We start from the raw sequence: 17,633 nt of genomic DNA, 5'->3' as shown, positions 1-17,633 counted from the left end.
AGGAGATGAACCTAAAGAAAAACATATAGTTATCCTCCTGGATATTTGAAGTAGACAAGATTGCCAGGCAAAACTTGGGAGATTCGTGGTAGGGTGGGGTAGGGGTAAGGGAAGATGGGGAGATAGAAGGGAGAAGGGAAGGATGGGAAGAGCTTGGGGGAATGGGATGGGTGAGATGGAGGAAGGGTGGATATGGGAGCAGGGAAGAAGATATCATAATTAAGGGAGTCAATTTAGGGTTGGCAAGAGACTTGACTGTAGAGGGGTTTCCAGGTGTTCAAGGAGATGTCCCCAGTTTGTTCCTTTAGCAGCAGAGGAAAGGGTGCCTGAACTGGCCTTGTCCTATAGCCACACTGATGAATATCTTGCATATCACCATAAAACCTTCATCTGGTGATGGATGGAGATAGAGACAGAGACCCACATTGGAGCACTGGACTGAGTTCCCAAGGTCCAAATGAGGAGCAGAAGGAGGGAGAACATGAGCAAGGAAGTCAGGTCCATGAGGGGTGCTCGACCCACTGTAAGGGTGGGGCTGATCTAATGGGAACTCACCAAGGCGAGCTGGACTGGGACTAATGGAGCATGTGATCAAACCGGACTCTCTGAATGTCGCTGACAATGAGGGCTGTCTGAGAAGCCAAAGACAATGGCACGGGGTTTTGAGTCTACTGCATGTACTGGCTTTTTGGGAGCCTTGTCTGCTTGGAAGCTCACCTTCCTAGACCTGGATGGAGTGGGGAGGACATTGGACTTCCCACAGGGCAGGGAACCCTGACTGCTCTTTGAACTGGAAAGGGAGGGGGAGGGGGAGGGGGGTGAAGGGGGAAAATGGGAGGAGGGAAAAATTTTTAATAAAATAAATAAATAAAATTGAAATAAAACAAATGTCTTACACCATTTCCCAATTTTGTCTAAAGAAAAGGAAAGGCTTTCAACTCTAACACAATAAAATTATATACAATAAGAACAACTATTAAGGAAGAATTACACTCACAACATCCATTCTACTTGTATTTGAAAAATTTGTAGAAATTACTCTATTATTTTTCTTATCTTGATTAGCACAAATTTTATACCTAATATGATTCTATTATAATTAATATTACAATCCTAAAAATAACTTTTTAGACTTAAAATGTCTGATAAACAACTTAAGATTTGATGTTTTTCAGTATTACAAACTTTTTAACTTTTATGTAAGTTATTTTTTTCTGAATTGGCTAGCAAGGAAAACTATACATATAAGTATCTGGTCTTCAATCCTCATTAGAAACCCAAGAAGAATAAAATATTACCTGAGAAAATAGAAAGTGCAGGGCAAAGAACTCCCAAGCTATAGAAACAATAGAGACATCTGGCTTCCTAGACAGTCACCCCAAGATCCCTTTACAATATTGGAGCATCCATCCTCAGCTGACAGGTTTAGAATATCTGAGAGACTAATTCCCACTTTCTCTTTTATCAGGTTCAATGTGGTCAGATTAATATTGAGGTCTTTAATCCATTTGGACTGAGTTTTGTGCATGGTGATAGATATGGATCTATTTTCATTTTTCTACAGGTTGACATCCAGTTATGCCAGCACCATTTGTTAAAGATGCTTTCTTTCTTCCATTGTATAGTTTTAGCTCCTTTGTCGAAAATCAGGTGTTCATAGGTTTGTGGATTAATATCTGGGTCTTTGATGCAACTACATTGGTCAACATCTCTGTTTTTGTACCAATACCAAGCAGTTTTTATTACTGTAGCTCTGTAATAGAGTTTGAAGTCAGGGATGGTAATGCCTCCAGAAGTACTTTTATTGTACAGGATTGTTTTGGCTGTCCTGGGTGTTTTGTTTTGCCATATAAACTTGATTATTGTTCTCTCAAGGTCTGTGAAGAATTTTGTTGGGATTTTGATGGGATTGCATTGAATCTATAGATTGCTTTTGGTAGAATTGCCATTTTTACTATGTTGATCCTCCCAATCCAAGAGCATGAGAGATTCTTCCATTTTCTGGTATCCTCTTCAATTTCTTTCTTCAAAACCTTAAAGTTCTTATCAAATAGATCTTTCACTTCTTTAGTTAGAGTTACCCCAAGATATTTTACACTATTTGTGGCTATTGTGAAGGGTGATGTGAAAGGAAATTCTCTGATTTCCCTCTCTGTATCTTTGTTCTTTGTGTATAGGAGGGCAACTGATGTTTTGGAGTTGATCTTGTATCCTGCCACAGAACTAAAGGTGACATGGGCACAGAAAACCATGTCCTAGGCAGAACCCCAGTAGCACAGAAAATAAGAGGAACAATGAATAAATGAGACCTCCTGAAACTGAGAAGCTTATAAAGCAACGCACACTGTCATCAAGACAAAAAGGCGACCTACTGATTGGGAGAAGATCTTAACTAATCCCTCATCAGACAAAGGTCTGATCTCCAAAATATACAAAGAACTCAAGAAACTAGACACTAAAACTCCAATTAACCCAATTAAAAATGGGGTGCTGATCTGAACAGAGAAATCTCAACAGAAGAACTTCGAATGCCCAAAAGACACTTAAGGTCATGCTCAGCATCCTTAGCGATCAGGGAAATGCAAATCAAAACAACTATGAGATACCACTTTACACCGGTCAGATTAGCTAAAGTCAAAAACACCAATGATAGCTTATGCTGGAGAGGATGTGGAGAGAGGGGAACTCTCATCCATTGTTGGTGGGAATGCAAACTTGTGCAGCCACAAAGGAAATCTGTTTGGATGCTCACCTTCCTGGACCTGGAGTGTGGGGGGGAACTTGATCTTCCCTTGGGGCAGGAAACCCTTACTGCTCTTAGGGATGGAGAGGGTGGAGGAGAGAGAGTGGGGGGAGTGGGAGGGTGTTGGGAGGAGGGGCAGAAATGGAAACTTTTAAAAATTAATAAACTTTTATAAAAAACAACAACAACAACAAAAAACACCAATGAGAGCCTATGCTGGAGAGGATGTGAAGTGAGGGGAACACTCATCCATCGTTGGTGGGAATGCAAGCTTGTGCAGCCACTGTGGAAATCAGTGTGGCGGTTTCTCAGGAAACTGGGAGTCAACCTCCCTCAGGACCCAGCAATTCCACTCTTGGGAATATACCCAAAAGGCCCTATCATACTACAAAAGCATTTGTTCAACTATGTTCATAGCTGCACTATTTGTAATAGCCAGAACATGGAAAAAATCTAGGTGCCCCTCAATAGAAGAATGGTTAAAAAAGGTATGGAACATATATACATTAGAGTTTTACTCAGCGGTAAAAAACAATGACCTCTTGAATTGTGCATGCAAATGGATGGAAATAGAAAATGCTTTACTGAGTGAGGTAACCCAGACCCCAAAAGAGGAATATGGTATGTACTCACTCATAAGTGGATTCTAGCCATAGTTAAAGTCTGTGAGTCTATAATTCGTGATCCTAGAGAAGTTAAATAAAAAGGTGAACCTGAAGAAAATCATATAGTTATCCTCCTGGATATTGGAAGAAGATAAGATTGCCAGGCAAAACTTGGGTGCACAGGGTTGTTGGGGGTGGAAACGCTCTTTCCACTTCCTCCCCTCCTCCCAATACCCTCCCATTCCCCCCACTAGCTCTCCCCCTCCCTCACCATTCCCAAGAGCAGTCAGGGTTTCCTGCCCTGTGGGAAATCCAAGTTCCTTCCCCCTCCCTCCAGGTCCAGGAAGGTGAGCATCCAAACAGGCCAGGATCCCAAAAAGCCAGTCCATGCCGACGAAACAAGACCCAGTGCCATTGTCAAGTGTTTCTCAGTCTTCATTTGGACCTTGGGGGCTCAGTCAGCCCCCATGTCAACCACATTCAGAGAGTCCGGTTTGATCACATGCTCATTCAGTCCCAGTCCAGGAGGTGTTGGTGAGCTCTCATTCGATCAGAGCCCTTGTATCAGTGGGTGAACGCACCCTTCACAGTCCTGACTTCCAGTGCTCCAATGTGCATCTCCATCTCTATCTCCATCCATCGTCAGATAAAGGCCCCCTCTGATTTTGCTTTCCTTGCTCACGATCTCCCTCCCTCTGCTTCTCATTTGGGCCTAGGGAGTTAAGTCCAGTGTTCCAATATGTGTCTCTGTCTCTATCTCCATCCATCGCCATATGAAGGTTCTGTGGTGATATGCAAAATATTCATCAGTATGGTTATGGGCCAGGGCCAGAGCAGGCACCCTCTCCTCTGCTGCCCAGAGTACAATCTGAGGACCTCTCCTTGGGCCTGGGAACCCCTCCAGAATCAAGTCTCTTGCATTCCCTAAAATGACTCTCTTAGTTGAGATATATACTTCCCTGCTCCCATAACCATCCTTCCTCCCTCCCGCCTCCCATTCCCCCAAGCCATCCCCAATCCTCCCCCTCCCTCCTCTCCCTAACCATCTCCCCGTACTTCCACACACCCCCACCCCCCGGCACCAAAGTTTGCCTGGCAAACTTGCCTACTTCTAATATCCAGGAGGATAACTATATGATTTTCTTCAGGTTCACCTTCTTATTCAGCTTCTCTAGTATCACAAATTATAGACTCAAAGATCTTTAACTATGACTAGAAACCACTTATGAGTAAATACGTATCATATTCCTCTTTTTGGGTCTGGGTTACCTCACTCAGTAAAGCGTTTTCTATTTCCATCTATTTGCATGCAAAATTCAATATAGCCAAGCTATATTCATCCTTTTTTGAAGTTGCTTCCAGGATCAGACATGCCTCACTTTCACTAAAAGCCTTAGGTTATTAAAATATCTTAAATGAGAAAAAATTCTTAATTGCCATGTTCTGTACATTTATTAAGTGTTTGAAGACCAACTATCCATCTAAAATATGGCTTTATTTAACTTTAAGACATATTTAATATGACTACAAGTCTGATTATTATATATGGTTAACTATTAACTTGTATTTCTTAATTATTCATTACATTTTTAAATGTGTTGCATATATAAAATGCCTTAAAGAAGAGTAGAAATATAAACACAACATAGCAAGGTAATTTTCAATTTGTAATCACTATATAAAAGTCCATACCAATGTAAAGTATTTGAGACTTGTATTTGTTTTTTAGTCTTAATGTATATTCACTAATCTACCATTTTATCCTATTATTACCATATAATGCCTTTTTTCTTTTCAGAAAGAGATCTTTGAATACACCTCCTTTGCTTAGTTTCATCCCTTACCATGACCAGTAACAATTTACATCCAACCCGCAAAATGATGACAAACAAACCACTGAATGACCAGAAAATACCTACCCCACGCCTTGTAAATACAGGTTCTCTAGATGGCTTCCTGTTGCCTGAGGATGGTGGATCTTTAGGAGACCCTTTGAAAATTAAGACAGTGGTCAAGTCCTGAGAGAGCTAGCTATTTTCTATCTCAATGTGATGAGGGAAATGTAGGATTATCAGATATATGACTTGAGTTTTCTGTGAGGGTGAACCCTCTCACCTAGCAGATTTGAAGTTGTTCTAGAAGCAGAATTTTGAGGAAACTGCAACAGAGGCAGTCTGAAAGACTGAATTGCCTATGCTACTTCTCTTATTGGTGTCTTATCTTTTTGTTTTAAAAACACACAAACCTTAAATCCATCATGAATACATGGTGCTGGCTGGCTCAAGTCATCAGACAGTGGCCACCTGAGACTGTGGTTAGAAGAAGCGACATCTGGTTCCATGTTTGGTACTTTTCAAAATCTTATGGGGCATTATGTGGAAATACTTACCCCCACAATAGACGCCATTTGTAAGGAGTCTTTCTCTGACCTATTATCCAGCCTCCCAATAATGTCACAAAGACTCTTATCAACTATGAAAAATCAGCATCTAGGTTAGGCTTCCTTCTATTTAGTTCTTAGAGCTTAAATTACCTATTTTATTTATCTATATTGTGTCACATGGTTCAGTTACTTCTTCTCCATTCTGCACCTCTGACTTGTTCTGAGTCTTCTAGAATCTCTATGGTACAATCTGCATGCTTAGATCCTTCTCCCCTTCTTCTATCTCCCCAAGAAATCCTGCCTGTCTCTCCTACCTAGCTATCATGGCATAACCTTTCTTCCTTCTTCCAGCTCAGTGTCCTGTCGGTGTCTAGTGTCTGACTGGTGACTCTGTCTTTTTACTTCACAGAGTTCTCCCTCCTATACCTCCTGCCAGCGATTTGTCATTCAGCCTTTAATTACACCAATCAAAGCAAAACTTTGTCACACAGTGTACAAATATCCCACAACAAAACTGATACCTATACATGAAACAATAAACCTGTGAATAAATGTAGGAATTAACCTATTTTATTGTCAATGTGGGCAGCATACAGAAATATGAAGTATTTGTAGAACCTGTTTACAGAGAAAGCACAGAGCATACATAGCTACAAACAGTCTTGGAGCCCTGACCCTAATTCAGACACCATGAAGGAAAACATCCCCCTGCAATTATCCTTCCCAAGGGTAAGTTCAGGGACTGAACAGTGTTAGCCTCTATTCTTGAATACGGAACTGTGTGCATTTTGGGAACTTTCATTTTGGGGAAGTTTTCAGTTCTGTTTTTCAGCTCCAGATTTTCATGACCTTTACAGTTTAGATGCAATGTTTTAACCATCTGCAAAACATGAGAGCAGAGAGGGGGCCTTTAACCATAACACTTACATAACCAAATCCCTCTTGCATGCCAACTACATTGTAAAACAGTTTGAGGGTAAATCATTTCTTGTACATCCAAATTGCAGGCATTCATGAGCTTATGAATATGGTGAAAATGACACAGATATTAGACAATCAGGATGGTGCTAAGGCTCATAGTTAAGATGCCAATAATATTAACTTGGAATAGACCTTTGTGATTGAATAGGCATTAAATCAAATTCAGCCTTTACAAAAAACAGAAAGATTCTGAGCAATAAATGAGGAACACAAGGAAGAGAGAATGCTGAGAGTTTGTTCCTATGTTAGACATATATGTTGGTAAGAAAAGAGCAATCAATCTATGAGAGATTATTTGGCAAAATAGAATCAAATCAAAGCTGTGAGCATACCACGTTTCTTTCTCCATTTCCATGCATGTCTTCTCCATGTTCATACAGGAGAAATAAAGGAACATGTGCTCAGTGTGTTTCTTCTGTTCTCTATGATCCCAGCAGAATCTGTCTGCATGTTTTATTGTTGTAGAACACTGCTCTCCACCATGGCAACACTATGGTCCTATTAAAGTCTCTGTAGCTGTTATTACACACATGTGATCTATAGAACATTGGTCCCATCAATATTCTTTCTTGTTGCTGATGCTACTAAGTTCATCCGTTTCCCATCAGAACTATAGGTACTTAAAGTTTGTACACAAAGCCTTTTTTTCTTCCAGAGACATAACCACTGAGATGTTCCCAATAATTCCAGCCATAGTGGAGCACACTGTTCCCAACAATTGGGTGTGAGACTGGTTGTTATTTCTAGTCTGGTCTATAGAGTGAGTTCCAGTACAGCCAGAGCTCATAGTAACACCCTGTCTAAACAATCAAATAAAGAAATAAACAAAATATAAAAATTTTAAGATTTTAGACATTCTTCTACAGAGCCCTAATGTAACTCATTGTTTCACCAGCTAGAATTGCATAAAGTCTTGTCTTTCTTTCTGTTACAATTGTTTCATGTTGCCAGTGTAGGTATTGTTCTTGTATCCCTGGGTAACTTTCATACAATATCCCAAAGTATCTTCCAGACAGGCTAGGACACTACCTTGAGATTGGTCTGGATAAAGAAGTAAAGGAGAACCAAGAGCTAAGAGAAAAAGAACAAGCACATATTCCTCAAGTGAAGGTGCTAGGTCAGAAAACCATGACACTTATTTTGTGTTAAGTCCTGGTCTGTGGTGACTGAGAGAATTTAGGCAGCTGTAGATGGTTACAGTGGAGATGTGCTGCAGGAACAGACCATAGTCAGACTTGGGTTTGCAATACTAGTACACAGAAAGCTGAGGGAGAAGAAGGAAAATCTGAGACCTGCATTTGGTTAAAGAGGTTCTGTCGCAGAAACACAAAGAAAAACAAAAACTAAAGAACCACAAAGAAACAGAAGCCACGAAATCCTTAGACCAACCCATCATAACCCAAGAAGAAAAGGGTCAGGCATTTGGTTTGAACAGTTCCTCTTCTTCAGGGGCTGCCAGTATGACATCCTCATGACAGGAATCAGAAACCAGCTTGCATAGGCCACATATTTTGTGTTTGTGTGTTTGGAAAGGAGATCATCTATCTGCAAACTTGTAGCAACTGGAAGATGCCATGACCCCATTTTTTATAGTCCTGCTGTTTCTTGGTGAGATACCACATGGGGAGGGAGAAATATTCTCTGAGAGGGAATCCAGCTCACAATCATGATTTGTGCCATCGGGATGTCTCAGCAGCTCCAGAAAGCACTGGGAAATGGAGGTCCTGCTCATGTTTCAGTGTAAACACTCACAAGTCACTCTCTTCCAGGACTGACCCTGAACCCCTGGAAGCCAGCATCAACAGGTAAGTGTCTTCCCAGATATCCTAGGTTGGACATCTTTTTGGGGGGATCAAGGAACACTCATGAGCAGAGCAGATGGAGAACAGCAGGTTTGGCCTGATGTTGGGGATGCTTGAAAGGTTCTGGGTCAGAATCTTGTATCAGAGGGGGAATTCTTGGGAACCAATTGTCAGTTTCTTTCAGGGGCCATCTCTAAACCTACACTGAGAGCAGTGCCAGGAAATGTGGTAGCCGCTGGGAAGGAGGTGACATTCTTCTGTGAAGGGCCCTCAGAGGCCAAAGATTATCGTCTCTACAAAATAGGAAGTCATGACTACCTGGTATCAACAGCCCTTCCAGAAACTGAGAATAAGGCCATGTTTTCTATCTCTTTGGTTGGATGGCACAATGCAGGCCAATACTGGTGTTCTTATACAAGCATCAGTGGCTCATCAGAAAAAAGTGACATCCTGGAGCTGATAGTGACAGGTAACAGAACCCTCCCACAGCCCCTGAATTTGCCTTAAGGGGGCTCCTTTCTCAAATATGAGAAGAGGGAAACCCGTGTTTCTCATGTAAGTTCATCTAACAGGCATTCTCTGTTCTCCTAGAAGCTTTCCCCAGCAGACTCACTCTGTCAGCCAGTCCCAGCCCAGTGGTGACTGCAGGAGGGAATGTGACTCTCAAGTGTGTGTCACAAGAGCCATTTCACATGTTCATTCTAATGAAGGATGGTGAGAAGTTCTCGAGTCCCATGCCCTTACAGAAAATACATTCTGACCTATTTGAAGCCCTGTTCTCGGTGGATCCTGTGACCCCCAACCAGAGGTGGAGGTTCACATGCTATGGTTATTCCTCAAGCAGCCCTCAGCTGTGGTCGATGCCCAGTAACCAACTAGAACTCCTGGTATCAGGTAAGGAAGCACAGTACTTTGAGTGTAACTGCAACTGACACAGGGTCCCTGGAAAACACCTGATTTGTGGGGTGATTGACAACCAGGGCTAATGGATTCAGTGTCACAGAATTTGTGATACAGCTGATCTTGAGGTGGGGAAACCATGGGTGATACTAATAGTGAAATCTAAGATTCATGAAAGTTTGTGGTCTTTATGTGTACCTCTGCTATTGAAGATCAGCTTATGTGTCAGTGTCAATTGTGATTTTCTCTGTGACATTTTAGTGACAGTTGCACCTCCTTTCTTCCTACTTCTATGCAGGGAACCTTCACAAGCCCACCATATGGGTTGAGCCAGGCTCTGTGATTATGACCGGGAGCTATGTTACTATCTGGTGTGAGGCAAATCAAACGACCCTAATCTATGTGATATATAAAGAGGGAAGTCAAGAACCTTGGAACCAACAGAACCAAATAGTCTACAACAATAAGGCAAAACTCACCATTTCATCTATGACAGAATTGAATGCAGGGAGATATCACTGCTACTCTTACACCTCTGCTGGATGGACAGAACGCAGTAACACCTTAGAGCTGGTGGTGACAGGTGAGAGACACTCAAAATCTTTGCCCCAGAAGACACTTTCAAGAAACGACTGATGTAGCACTATTTACCATAGAAGGAAAGCCATGGGAGGCAATTTATACTGTGTGGTCCCCTTTAATTTTCTGTGTGTATTTCTTGTAGGAGTTTACAACAAACCTATATTGTTGACACTGCAAGACCCTGTTGTGACTGTAGGAATGACTGTGACACTCTCTTGTACCTCAAATCATTCATACAACTGGTTCATTTTAACTAAGAATAGTCAGAAGTTCTCGTATCGTCAGTGTCTACAAGAAAAAGACACTGGGTTGTTCTTTGCCAAGTTCCCTGTGAGTCCAACGGCCTTCAGGCAAAGGTGGAGGTTCAGATGCTATGGGTCTTACACAAGTAATCCTCAGGTGTGGTCAGAAGGGAGTGACCTTTTGGAACTTCTGATCTCAGGTGAGGGCGCCTCAAACTCTCTATAGAATCATGTTCTACTAGACACAGTTTCCCAGTAGAGATCATGGTGTGTCATGTGTTTGAGGATTGAGGGTTCCTTAGTCAGTTGACATGGTATGCGGACCATGAGAGTCACTGTATAGAAAATGAGGGAAGGGCATAATAAGAATGGAACCTGGGAGGGTCAGGAGAATGATGTGTCTTCCCATGACATTATTGGTTCTTTTTCTATTTAGGGGTAAAGTTCAAGATCAGGAGCAAGTTTGATCTTTACTCTAGAACTGTTTGATTGTCCCCACATCCTACTCTTCTACTTCCTTGTAGGAAACCTTAAGAAACCCACTTTGAGGGCTGAGCCAGGATCTGTGATTGCCTCAGGAAATAATGTGACCATCTTGTGTGAGGGGACCAACGGAGAGCAACCAATGTATTTCCTCTATAAAGAAGGAAGCCCAGCACCCTGGGACAGTCAAACTCCAAAAGATCCTGGTAACAAGGCCATGTTCTCAATAGTATCCATGGAAAAGCATCATGCAGGAAAATATCGCTGTTACTCTTACAACTCTGCAGGGTGGTCAGAACGCAGTGACATGTTGGAGCTGGTGGTGACAGGTGAGTGGACACTTAGTGTTATAATCTTTGCCTCTGTTTTCAGAAAATAATGTTCCATAGGTGTGCTTCCTCAGCTTATCTGCTGGAGACATTATGGGCTGTATTTCACTAAACAGTCTGCCTCTTCCTCTCCTAGGTGTTCACCATGGTAAACCTACTTTGTCAGCTTTGCCCAGCCCTGTGGTGACCCCAGGTGGGAATGTGACCCTTACGTGTGTCTCATCTAAAGGATATGATTGGTTCACTTTGACTGGGGCAGATCAAAATTTCTCCATGTCCCTAAGGGCACAGCTTATACACACTGGACAGTCCCTAGCTCAGTTTCCTGGGATCACCGCGGCATCTAGCAAGAGTGGGCCCTTCAGATGTTATGGATACTATACAAATACCTCGCATGTGTGGTCAGAGGCCAGTGACCCTTTGGAGATACATGTCTCAGGTAAGGAAGTTCCATTTACTCAATGTTTGGCACCAGAAAGTCTTTGCTATAAGTTGTGCTGCCTTAAGGAAGGTTTAAAGCCATGGTGGATAAAGGAAACTGTTGAGTGCTAAGGCCCAGAGTATGAATGGCCATGGCACTGTCAGGCAGGATGAGATGTGGAATGTATAGAAAGATCCAGCTGTCTGGCTTCCTGAGTCTCCTGCTTACAGGACTGTCAAAGAAGCCCTGTCCTGGCCCCTGGAGAGAACCTGATCCTCAAGTGTTCCTCTGAGATAAGTTATGACATATTTGCTCTGTTCAAGAAGGGGGAAGGTGGCCTCACCCAGGTCTCTGCCCATCAGTCTCAGGATGGGCATTTCCATGCCAATTTCACCTTAGGCTCTGTGAATTCCTCCATTGGTGGTCAGTATAGATGCCTTGGTGTACACAGTTCCTCCTCTGTGTGGTCAGCCCCCAGTGATCCTCTGGACATCCTGATCACAGGTGAGGATTTTAGTGCAGGTTCAGCTGGGAGGAGGCCTGGGGTTCATCATGAAGATGATGAACATCTGGCAGAGGACTAGGTCTAGGGACAGGGGAGTGCACAGTAGACTGTCTGTTAAAATCTAGAGAGACTAGGTTCTGAAAGGGGGCATCAGAACAATGACTGCAGTCCTTCACTCACTAATTTTCTTCTCTTTAGGGTACCCTGTTGTTACACCAAATCTCTCTGTGCATCCAGGCACTGCTGTTTCCTTAGGAGAGAAGGTGACCCTGCAGTGTCAATCATCAGTCCCCGTTTATACTTTTTTCTGTTTAAGGAAGGTACAACCCATCCCTATTTGCATCAAAAATCACAGTTTCAAGATTTACAAAATTAGGCAGAATTCTCCATGAGTGCTGTGACCTCGGCTCTTGGGGGTTCCTATGTATGCTTTGGTTCCCAAAGTTCATCCCCTTACCTGTTGTCACACCCCAGTGTCCCTGTGGAGATCATAGTTTCAGGTGAGATGACCCAGACCTCCTTGAGGATAGTTGACCTAGGAATCGACCTATGTAGAGATTTAGAAGTAAAATTTCTCTATTAATCATCATCTCACTTTCTGAATGGGAGTCCAAAAGATTCCAGGTCGGAAACTGGAAGGTTCTGGAGAAGCTGCAGTGTAGGTAGAAAACTGATAAGAGATAAAATAATAGGGCAGCCTTCCACTCATCATTCCCCTTACAAATTTCCCACAGTCCCCTTGTGTCCAAAATTCCATTCCCATAGAGGTTTTAGATTTTCCTGACTAGGGAGGTTGCTTCGCTATGAATATGTACTCACTCTCTGTCCCCATGCATCTTCATGCATTTATCAACTTGGGTGATGACCAAGCTACTAGTTATGAAGCAGAAATTCTTAAACAGTTCCTAGAAACCAGAGGCTCAGAAGTTAGGCTGCAGAAGAGACATACTGATAGAGAGTGATATTGTTGATCTGTCCTAGAGTGAAGTCCAGAAAATGATAGCAGGTGACAATTTCTCAGAATTTCTTCATCCAATTGTGTTAGGCCATGAAAAACCGATCCTCATTCCTGCTGTGTCTGACTACTGAGGTCTAAGCAACAACTCTTTTGCATGGTGGGTTCAGGGGTAATTGAGCTAGTTATCCAGTTGGTAAATTCTTGTTTAGAGAATTTATGTGATTCTCAGTTTCTGCAAGTGTAAATGGGAGACCCTGACACATCCATTAAGTTTCTTTCAATGGTGATCTTATCTGTTTCATCTACTTACAGATAAAGATCCTAGAATTCTGTTCTGCAGTGGTTCTGCCCCATCTGCCATTGTGTTAGTGACATTGTCTACGATTATGGTACAGGGATAGGGCAGGACTTTCAGGATCCTTCCTTCCAGTTAATGAGGATTAGCTCCAGGGTAGGGAATATGGTGAAAGGCCAGATACCCTGGGTTCAATCCTCACCTATGCACCATCCTTCAGGGTGAGTTGTGGCAGGAAAACTGACTGAAAGTGCTCAGAGGTGGTCCCATGTTACATGACTATGAGAATGATAGCAAGTAACAAACACCTAACATGGAGCAACCACATAATCGATTCTCTCTTTATTTATTTATTCTTCTCTTATACAATACATCCCAATTGCAGCATTCCCCCACTATACTCATTCACATCTCTCCTCACACATCCAGTCTCCTTCAGATACACTACCCCTGCACCATATGCCCCAGGAAAGAGTAGATCAAACAGGTACATTAGTTGAACACGGCACAAACAGATACCATAACATCAGGTACAAACCCTTACATCAACGCTGGGTGAGGTCATCCAGCAGGAAAAATGTGTCCCAAGTGCAGACAAAAGTGTAATATACCCCTCACCACCACTGTCAGCAACTCCCCACAAAAAAAACCAACCAACAATAATAACTTATATGCAGAGGGTCTAGTGCAGACCCATTCAGGCTCTATGATTGCCTCTTCAGCCTCACACAGTAACTTCTTATTCACAATTCTTCATTCATGATGTTACCTGTCTCCTAGGACTGGCAAAGTACCAACAGGCTGTGATTGGCGTCTCGGTGGCCTTCTTTCTACTGCTCTTCTTCCTCACCCTCTTCCTTCTCCTCAGGCTCAGGCATCAGAACAAAGAGAGGAAGGGAGGTGAGAAGGGAAGTGAGTAGGGTGTGGGAGGCCTGGGTCTCAGGGGTTAGCAGGTCCCACTGTGGAGTATCCAAGCAGGGGTTTAGGACACTGACCCAAAAGTAAGGTCAGTCTGGGACATGTCAGCCTAGAAACACTTCTGCAGATGCTGATCGCAGAACATCATCTGAAAACAAGTGCAATATTCTGTATTGAATGGACTTTTCCATCTCCTGGGAGATTTTAACACATATGCAACGAGTTGTAAAGGTCCCATCTTTTCCTGAATGTGCTAGGTAAGGGGTTCTAGTCTCATCATTATGGGACTTTCTCTCTTGCAGTCCAGACAAAAACTCATTTGCAACATCCTGCAGATTCAGTGACCAGGGACAAAAGTCACCAGAAGAGGTAACTCATGCTCAGAAGCATAGACTCTACCTGCTTGACTTTCCTTTCTGCCACTTGACACCCTCTTGTTTCCCCAGCTCCACACCAGCTCCTGCCATCCAGGAAGAAGTCTTGTGTGAGAGGAAAAGGGCCCGGGAGGGAGATACCTGAGGTCTCACCATCACAGAAGTGGTGGAGCATCTGGGACACTGAATCCTCTCCATGCACCCCTACCCTACTACATCTTCTGTTTCCCTATCTGGGATAGGGAGGGGGTCTGGAGAAGTGAAATGTCCTAGAAATCTGGACAGGGTAAGAACTGCATGTTTTGTTATGACAGATGCTACTGTGAAGGTCACACAGCATTCAGACAGCATGGAGCTGGATGTTCTGGTGAGACTCTTGTTTATCCACAAGGCTAAGAACTTATGATAATATGATGGTCAGAAATTGTCGCCCCCTATTGAAGCAATAACTTCAAATGTATAGGGCCTTGATTTTAATCTGTAGTTATAAAACTAAGAAGTAAATTAATAGGAAACATAAGTAAATGAGAACCATGTACATGGGAATGTGTAGGCACATTTGTGTAAGTACAGGCAGAAAGAGGGGCCAACATCTGATTTCTTCTTCTAGTTTTCAACAACTCATCTTCTGTAACAAGCTCTCTTAGTGAACCTGAAGCTGTGTCTTTGGGTGAACTAGTGCCATTGAACCCTTCACACCAGTCTCTACCTCAGTGGCCCCTAAGTCCCAGGCACGTGCATTCTTGTTTGCCTTCTTTAAGTGGGCACTGGGGATCAAAGTCAGGTGCTCAGGTTTACATAGCAAACATTCTTTTGCTTGATTCATCTCTCCAGTTCCTGGATTCCCCCTAGACTGTGCTTCATGTAAGGGCTGCAGATGTAGCATGGCACAGGTCTTCCTACACACTGGAACAAGCTCTGGAAGGGAGATAATACAGAGACAAACACACAGACTGAGCAGTGCAAAGTGTGTGAGGGAAATGAGTTAGAGGATGCATGTTGAGGTTGTGTGAGGCACAGATGGTCAGTGTCAATTTAAGGGGACTTGAAAGAAGTCTTCTAAGGTGAAGCTTGAGTTAAGAGGTTCATACAAACTTGTGATGAATTGGCACATTGGTGTTGGAAGTCCTTCTGTGTATTTGTTGCTTTTATTGGTTAATGGATAAAGAACTGGCTTGGCTGATAGCATGGGAAGAGAAAGGAGGAGTGAGAGAGAAACCATGGAGCTACTGGAGAGAGACGCCACAGCTGCATGGTGATATACAGATTACTAGACATGGGTTAAATTAATATAGGAGTTAGCTGGTGGTAAGCTTGTGCTAGCGGGACAAGAAATGATTTAGTTGATGCAGTTCCTGTGTGATTATTTTGGGTCTAAGCTAGCCAGGTGGCAGGAACCAACAAGCGGCTCTCCTCCAGCAGTCAATCTGGGTAATGGATATGGCAGATTAAAGTGTCCTGGGGGCAGGGACATGCTCTTTTTAAAAGATGAGGCACTGGTGAGGAAATCAAAGTGTCAAAATAATATGTCAGAAGTGCATGGAGGACATTAACAAATACTCCAAGTCCTCTGGAAGTCCCAGAAGACCACATCAGCAATGATTTAGCTTTATGTAAATGTCTGAAATATCACTCATGCACCCTCAGGAATTATGAAAGTAGAGCCTCTGGTGAGCTATAGTGATTCCCACTGTCTTACTGTCTCTCATTTGCAGAGAAAACATGAAAAAGACTCCTGCAAAGACTTGTATGCCCAAGTGAAACCCTGCAGACTCAGAAGGGTAGAGACCACTTCTTCTTCCCACATGCCAAAGGAATTCCTGGACTCAAATGACACACAGGGAAAAGGAGGCCAAGTGCTAGTTGAGCAGGTGGGTCTTGATATCCGTAGTCTCTCAGGCTCCCAGTTCTCAATATAAACCTTCCTTACACTTTCACACTGCAGGCTGATACAACAGATGAGTCAAATGATGTGACCTATGCCCAGATGTGCATCCTGACACCAAGACAGGGGCAGGTGAACCTTTCAGCTTCCAGGCAGAAAAGTCCCTCCTGAGAACCTACCCTGGTGTATCAGCTGGGGAAGATCCAGACTCTGAATTCCATGGAAGAAGGGTGAATTCAGAAATTTCATATAACAAAACCTGTCTCAAGTTCACAATCTTTGTGCAGACATAAGCAGTCTCTAGGAAATTCTGAGAACTTTGGGAGCTGTGATTCTGTTGTCCCTGCATTTTATAAATAAGGAAAGTGCTTTGTCAGTGGCCAATAAATAAAGTGAGAAAAGAGAAGAGGAATAAAGAAAGTTTTTGGTTTTGTGTTTTTCTTTGCTTATTTTTCCTTTCGAGATTTTAATATAATTACAACATTTTCCTTTTCCCTTCATTTCTAAATACATTTCCATAGATTCTTATCCACTCTTCTTCAAATTCATGACCTTTTTTCATTATCACATGTATGTATGAAGATTAGGGTAGAAAGTGTTAAACAATTTTACTCTGAATATCTCAATAATGTCATATATTATTATATTGTAATAATATCACGAGAGTTTTAAAAACAGAATGTATGTGTGAGGGAGATGCTATCTTGCCACAAGGCTCACTCGAAGGGTTTTTTTTTATTGCAGGAAGGGAATAGAAAAGAGAGGAGGGGAGGTGGAAGAGACTAGCCTCTGGAGACAGGTGTGGTAGAGGAGATGAAGAGAGAGAAATGGGCATAGCTTGCTTTTAAAGGAGCTTAGCACATTTATAGAGATTTATATAGCCATACAGCAATGTTTATAGATTGCACAGTGACATACAGCCACTGGACCCTGGGGTTGAGTAGGTATTTGCCTGAAAACTGACAATGCATGCACAACCATAGGACCATGGGGCTGGTTAGGTTATGTTGGAAATATTTATAAATATTTTATCTCAATAAAGCTGAAAATTGAATGATGAAGTGACCTTAATATTTTCTGTAGTATGAACTAGAAAATAATTAGAGCTGATATGAACAATCAGGAAAAAGAGTCTTGGTTTTTTTTCCAGCAAATTTTTTATTTTGTATTAAAAATTTCCACCTCCTCCCATTTCCTTCCCACTCCCCCCACTCTCCCTATGCCTCC

At 42.5% G+C, this 17,633-nt stretch overlaps 2 protein-coding genes across 9 annotated transcripts in view; both read left to right on the top strand.

The window, feature by feature from the left end:
- Window positions 1–2,792, top strand: part of LOC148123462 (paired immunoglobulin-like receptor B) — a 41,139-nt gene extending 38,347 nt beyond the window's left edge. For both annotated transcript variants that reach the window (XM_087909781.1, XM_087909790.1), the window contains one exon: window positions 2,178–2,792. In XM_087909781.1, the coding sequence (XP_087765907.1) occupies window positions 2,178–2,203 (26 nt within the window). In that variant the 3' untranslated portion in view covers window positions 2,204–2,792. The remainder of the gene's footprint in view (window positions 1–2,177) is intronic.
- The window catches only part of LOC148123461 (leukocyte immunoglobulin-like receptor subfamily B member 3), a 195,635-nt gene extending 178,809 nt beyond the window's left edge, over window positions 1–16,826 (top strand). For 2 of the 7 annotated variants that reach the window (XM_087909742.1, XM_087909730.1), the window contains exons 13-16: window positions 14,594–14,631; window positions 14,836–14,888; window positions 16,237–16,392; window positions 16,467–16,826. In XM_087909742.1, the coding sequence (XP_087765868.1) occupies window positions 14,594–14,631; window positions 14,836–14,888; window positions 16,237–16,392; window positions 16,467–16,577 (358 nt within the window). In that variant the 3' untranslated portion in view covers window positions 16,578–16,826. Of the gene's footprint in view, window positions 1–8,121; window positions 8,321–8,481; window positions 8,518–8,698; window positions 8,984–9,105; window positions 9,409–9,712; window positions 9,998–10,138; window positions 10,439–10,762; window positions 11,051–11,186; window positions 11,490–11,870; window positions 11,976–14,009; window positions 14,142–14,449; window positions 14,517–14,593; window positions 14,632–14,835; window positions 14,889–16,236; window positions 16,393–16,466 lie in introns of those variants that run through there. The other 5 variants (XM_087909756.1, XM_087909754.1, XM_087909760.1 and 2 more) reach the window with 5 other exon arrangements.
- The last annotated feature ends 807 nt before the right edge of the window (window positions 16,827–17,633 follow it).

Source organism: Myodes glareolus, chromosome 1 (genome assembly GCF_982192425.1).
Source record: "Myodes glareolus chromosome 1, mMyoGla1.1, whole genome shotgun sequence".
NCBI classification, from domain to species: Eukaryota; Metazoa; Chordata; class Mammalia; order Rodentia; family Cricetidae; genus Myodes; species Myodes glareolus.
The sequence above is the reverse complement of the archived record's forward strand: the minus strand, read 5'-3'. Positions and strand labels throughout refer to the sequence as shown.